The sequence below is a fragment of the Ranitomeya imitator genome, chromosome 3 (genome assembly GCF_032444005.1).
Source record: "Ranitomeya imitator isolate aRanImi1 chromosome 3, aRanImi1.pri, whole genome shotgun sequence".
Lineage (NCBI taxonomy): Eukaryota > Metazoa > Chordata > Amphibia > Anura > Dendrobatidae > Ranitomeya > Ranitomeya imitator.
This window is the reverse complement of record NC_091284.1, coordinates 605,641,837-605,647,836: the sequence shown is the minus strand read 5'-3', so window position 1 is coordinate 605,647,836 and position 6,000 is coordinate 605,641,837. Positions and strand designations below refer to the sequence as shown.

Sequence of the window (6,000 nt, the reverse complement as noted above, 5' to 3'; positions counted from 1 at the left end):
TTTCACCCGTTATAATGGGTGAAATATTACAAATCGCTCTGATTGGCAGTTTCACTTTCAACAGCCAATCAGAGCGATCGTAGCCACGAGGGGGTGAAGCCACCCCCCCTGGGCTAAACTACCACTCCCCCTGTCCCTGCAGATCGGGTGAAATGGGAGTTAACCCTTTCACCCGGTCTGCAGGGACGCGATCTTTCCATGACGCCGCATAGGCGTCATGGGTCGGATTGGCACCGATTTTCATGACGCCTACGTGGCGTCAAAGGTCGGGAAGGGGTTAAAAAGCCAGCTAGGGACCATAGGGAGAGACCTGACTGGTCTGGTGCGGTCCCACGTTGGTTTCTCCCCGCCCTAGGTGATAGGTTTCTATAACCGTACACACATGAACTTTGCTCCTCTCTGCTGTGGCTGCTCGCTTCACTGATAAACTCGTAGAGTAGCAAATGAGCGGCTTTAGAGAAACAGATAGGGTGGGATATTGCACTGACACAGCAGAGAGGTGAGAGCGCGCTGGCTTCTGCTGTTATATTGCATGTGCGTATGCCAGAGGATTGTTTTCAGGCAGAACATGCTCTGGCCAAGTGGGTGCTGTCAAAGACTGAGGAATCACCAAGGGTACACAGGGCGCCTGAATCTGCATTTCAAAAACAAACAAAATGCTTTTTGCAAAACAAAAGTATGGATGTTAGAAGGGACCAAGATTAAACAGTAATTTGCGGGAAAGGGAACAGACTCCTTTTAACTGTTTTTATTCAACATTACTAAAAGGGATCTCACAAACTGCAGTACCTTTATCAAAAGGTGTTAGGAAAAATATATCTTTACATACAAGTAAGGCTAAACCACAGCAATTACTGAATATATTTCACACTGCAAAGTAATCTATATATACCATGAGCTTGAATATAAAAGACTAAGGCTATGTGCACACGTTCAGGATTTCTTGCAGAAAATTCCTGAGAAAAACCTGACATTTTCTGCAAGAAATCTGCATGCATTTTTTGCGCATTTTTTTCCGGACACTTCCCAATGCATTTTGTAGTGGGAAATCCGCAAAATTAATGAAAATTCTGCGTTTACCGCAATGCGTTTTTTTCACGTAATAAAACGCATCATGTGCACAAAACATGCGGAATTCATTCTAAATGATGGGATGCTTATTATATGCTGATTTTTTGCGGTTTTATAGCGTTTTTAACGCGAAAAAACCTCTAAAAATCAGCAACGTGTGCACACAGCCTAAGGGTGAAGGAATGGCATATTTTAAAACCCAGGATACCCTTACTTCTCCAAAGCAGGGGTACTAACACAAAAATGCTGACTTTTTCACAATTTTGAATAATTTCATTCAGACGAACACTTTGTCCAGTTTTCCAAATTTCATTTTTGTGAAATTGCACATTATATTGCAAATCTGTCTAGGAAATAAGCGCTGGATTGTCAGACAATGCTGCTGAAACACTAGAGCGAGTTTCCGTTAATCCTGCATCTATTATTATTATTATACATTTTTATAGCGCCATTTATTCCATGGCGCTTTACATGTGAACAGGGCAAATATAGACAAGTACAATAAACATGAGTAAAACAAGGCACACCCAAGTACAGGAGGAGAGCGGGCCCAGCCCGCGAGGGCTCACAGTCTACATGCTACTGCTGATGAAAATAGAAATGTGAAGCAAAAATAGAACATGGTTTCTTTATTCTTCAAACTATAAAACTAGAGCGAATTTACTACAAAAATCATAATGAATATCAAACTACTTTATAAAAACAAATAAATTCCCCAAAACAATTATAATTTTAGTATGACAACAGGAAAGCAGATTTGTCACAAGGTTTCACAATATAAATTGCATACCATAATGAACAGACCTCGTAGCCCAGATGAGGCTGGTGTGCCATATTTGAAATTTAATGTTAGGAATGCGGTGTAATCCTTTTTGGAAGTTTTCAGATACACATTTTATAAGGTCAGGTCTATTTGGTCACAACACATGCTCATTTATAAAATTAGGAGTGAAAATTTTCAAAAAGGATTATCCAGCGAAATGAAATACACATGGATTTTTCAATGTATACCAACCTCATTGGATTTTACAGTGCTATAATATATGCAATTTACATTGTGAAATCATTTTACAGAACTGCTTAACAGCACCCATAAGAAATTAGAGGCTAGATTCTTATGATCATTAGAATAAATCACATCAAGCCATGATGATACAACATAATCCACACTTCTGGCTTTGATCATTTACATGGGCTGTCACTAAACTGGCTTATCATTTTACGTTTTGCTGGAGGACTGTTGCTGTATATTTGGGGTACACAGTGGGGCAGTCGGGATGACTGTGATGTGGATCCCGTGGAATGTGCTACTCCAGAAGCAGAATGAAGCATTAGCTGTTCTTTAGACTGTAACGATAGAGTATCTGTAAGAGACAGATGGCTCTGAAAGTTTTTATCCTGGACAGCACCAGATGGCGGTTTCATGTAGTACTGAGAGTATTCACCATACCTAACTGCAGAAGAAGAACAGGAAGCAATAGGTTCTCCACCGTGCTGAGACAATGCATTATCTCCAGAATCTTTGCCTGTAGATTCAACCTGAAATTTCATTTTTGATGCCAACTTAGATGAGGCATTGTCCTGGTAGGAACTTTGACGTCTTCCACTACAAATAATATCAGGCTCATTGATGTTATAATCATAGAGTTCCACAGAGTTTTCAACTAAGGCTCTACTTTGGTTAAGGCCTTCGGGATATTTTCTTTCGTCTGATCCATTATCCTTTTGTAAACCAATGTCTCTTTGCAACGGTGATTTAATGTCTTCTGATTCACAATTAATTTGACTAAAATGTAAGAAACTTGGCTTGGACTCTCTCAACAATGTGTGGTCTTCGCCTGTGTTCAAATTATTTTCACTATTAGAAGCGTTAGAAACCCCATTTCTGTTGGGCAAATCATCAAAAGCCAGCTTCCTAAGATAAGTTAGAGGTTTATTTAGATGGCTATGGTTGGAAGTTGAATTTGGTTTGCTATCTGGAGTGCTCAAATGAAGTGAGCTGAAAGGCAATGATGAAGTAGGACTTCCAAAGCCTTCAGCAAATTCTGCAAATCCACTCTGACTATTTTTAACTACACTAATCTCCTCATTGCCATTTATTAAAGTAGGTAAGAATTTGGTAAATGTACTTTTTAGCTCAGGTGAGCCAGATGAATGTCCATTTGATGCAGAGGAGGTACTAACGGAGTCTTCTGAACTGACCCTTGTTTTATGGTTTTGGTTCAAAAATTGCTGTGTTGCATTCAGTTCTTTGAAGGGATGTGTGGTTGTAGCATCATGTACTTGGGCAGCATTTCCACACTGAGATTTTTCTTTTTGTGTATCCTCTGGTGATTTTTTCAGATGCTCAACCTGAGCTTCTAGTTCTTCTATGTATTGATCGCTCCTCTCCAGAGCTTTTTTAAGCCTGCTCATCTCTCGTTCATACTGATCTACTTTTGCTTGCAGTGCAGCCACTGTAAACCTTCCAAACCTACAAGAAAGAGAGCAAGAAAGTTTATGGAATCATAGTTTAGCAGAAAATGTTACCAAGAGAAACAAAACTATAAACTTTAATGCTGTATCAAAGAATATTTTCTTTACTGCAGGTAATAAAAATGAGATCACTTACATTTTGGTACCGAAACAAGACAGAGAAACATTTTTTTTTATTTGTAATTTATATTCTATTTTCTTTCTATTATTGTGGAGGTAGTCATTTTGTCTCAGTTGCTGTTGAGTAAAATAAAAAAAAATAATACATACATAATTTTGTTGATCTTTAAAGGTTTATTCTCATATTAAATGGTTAAAATTGTAAAGTGCTTGTAAAACAAGGAACTTAGCAATTTATTTGCTATTTAAACTCTAATTTTTTAATTCTATTGTTTGTTGCCCTGGTTACCAGCCACCACTGCAGTTTAGCAGTGGTGGCCTGTCTCCTAGGAAAGGGGCACAGTACCGCTATCAAGCTACAGAGCTTGTAAGCGCTGCTCTGAAGGTGGCTGGATTTCTGGAGTGCACTGTTTAGTAAATACTTGCATTACTTATTAAAGGGAATTTGTAACCTCTCGGGAAGTATATAGCCTATTAATATGGGCATACAGGAGATAGAAATGTTAAACTATCCTACCTGTATGCCTCATATTAGCGGTCTTGTTGCTGAGAAATCATATTTTATTTCTTATGCTAATGATTTCTTCCAGGCGCTGTGGTGCTTGTAAGAAATCGCTGCCTCCTGTCCTTATTACAGTACATGTCACATCATACAAACAAGGTGTGCAGCTGCAGAATGGGAGCACCGAATGACATGACAGTACACATTATAAGGACCCCTCCTGTAGTCTATAGCCTGGCCTTACCGTACTGCTCTTCCATACTCACAATTTTTGTGCAGATATTCTTACACCTGGTTCATATGTGCTTCCCAACCTCGGGAAAGCATCTGGATGTTTGCCGCAATACAAGTATACAGTATGCTGTTGCATTTTATACAATGTCTTACAGATGTTGCAGCAGATGTCCAGATGTTTTCCTGAGGTTGTGGAAGTACATACGACGCAGGAGTGAAGAGTGGCACAAAAAAGTTGCAGGGGATGGGAAACTACAAAAGTGAGTATGGGAGAAGGAAAGAGGCATGCTTCTAAGGTGTACTGACGCGTGTCATTACCTGCGCTGATTCTGCAGCTGCACATATTGTTTGCGACATCACGCTTGGTCAAGGAGCTTGCTTTTGTAAGAAACAAGAAGCAAGCTATGCCCCCTATCTGTGCCTGCAGAGAAAGAGACTGTATCAGTGATCTGGCTTGCATTTGGAGTCTGAAGCAAACCATGCCACTTGTTCTGTGACAGAGACCCAGAACAGAGAGAAAGCACTCAAGAGATCCATTACAGAGAGCTCTAAATAGAACATCAACTGACTATTAAAAACAGCACTCTGGTTATGGTTATGAGCTTTTTACTATATTTGAAGAGGTCGATGTAAATACATTCTTATAACTTCTCGGGGTACCTCTTTAAACACTTGCTACCTTACTTAAGAAAAAAAAAAAGGACAGGAGAATGAGCATGGAGGCCATGTGTCAAGGATAACAGGGGTGGGTGGGTCACACAGATCCCACTCACCGTTTCGCACCAGTTGTCAATGAGATGCAACTCAGCTGAAAGACAACTCCGCTCCAATCCTATGGACAATTATGCTATTGGCAGACGAATGATGGATGTGCGTGCTGCTTCCACTGATAGGCTGGTTACTGGGGAACTCACAGTGAGCGTATGGCATACACACCTCGGATTCCAGCTCATGGAAAGGAACACTTAAACAACACAATGTAACTCCAAGTCAGTCACACTTCTGTGAAATCAACCTGTCCAGTTATGAAGCAACACTGATAGTGAATCAATTTCTCCTGCTGTTGTGCAAATGGAATAGACAACAGGCAGAAATGATAGGCAATTAGCAAGGCCTCCCCTATAAAGGAGTGGTTCTGCAGGGGGTGACCACAGATACTTTCTCTGTTCTTATCCTTTTTGGCTGTGGTTTTGGTAACTTTTGCATTTTGCTCTCACCCCTAGAGGTACTGTACAGTAGCATGAGGTTGCTAAGGTAGTGCAGCTCATCCAGAATGGCACATCAATAAGAGTTAAAGGGTCTGTCAGCACAGTATCCAGAGCATGGAGGAGATACTATGAGCCAAGCCAGTACACCAGGAGATGTGGAGGGGGCCATAGAAGGGCAACAACCCAGCAGCAGGACCACTAACTTCCCCTGCAAGGAGGAACAGGAGAAGCAGTGCCAGAGCCCTGAAAAATGACCTCCAGCAGGCCACTAACATCCATGTGTCCGCTCAAACTGTCAGAAACATAAAACATACTCCATGAAGGTGGTTTGACGTCCAGAAGTGGGTGTTGTGATTGCAGCCCAAAACCATGCAGGGTGAATGGCCCCAA

General features: G+C 40.8%; 1 protein-coding gene across 1 annotated transcript in view; it reads right to left on the bottom strand.

Annotated features, from left to right (window-relative positions):
• Nucleotides 1-740: 740 nt before the first annotated feature.
• OBI1 (ORC ubiquitin ligase 1) overlaps nucleotides 741-6,000 on the bottom strand; it is a 63,918-nt gene continuing 58,658 nt past the window's right edge. The window contains exon 6 of the mRNA XM_069758068.1: nucleotides 741-3,544. Within this exon, the coding sequence (XP_069614169.1) occupies nucleotides 2,254-3,544 (1,291 nt within the window). The 3' untranslated portion in view covers nucleotides 741-2,253. The remainder of the gene's footprint in view (nucleotides 3,545-6,000) is intronic.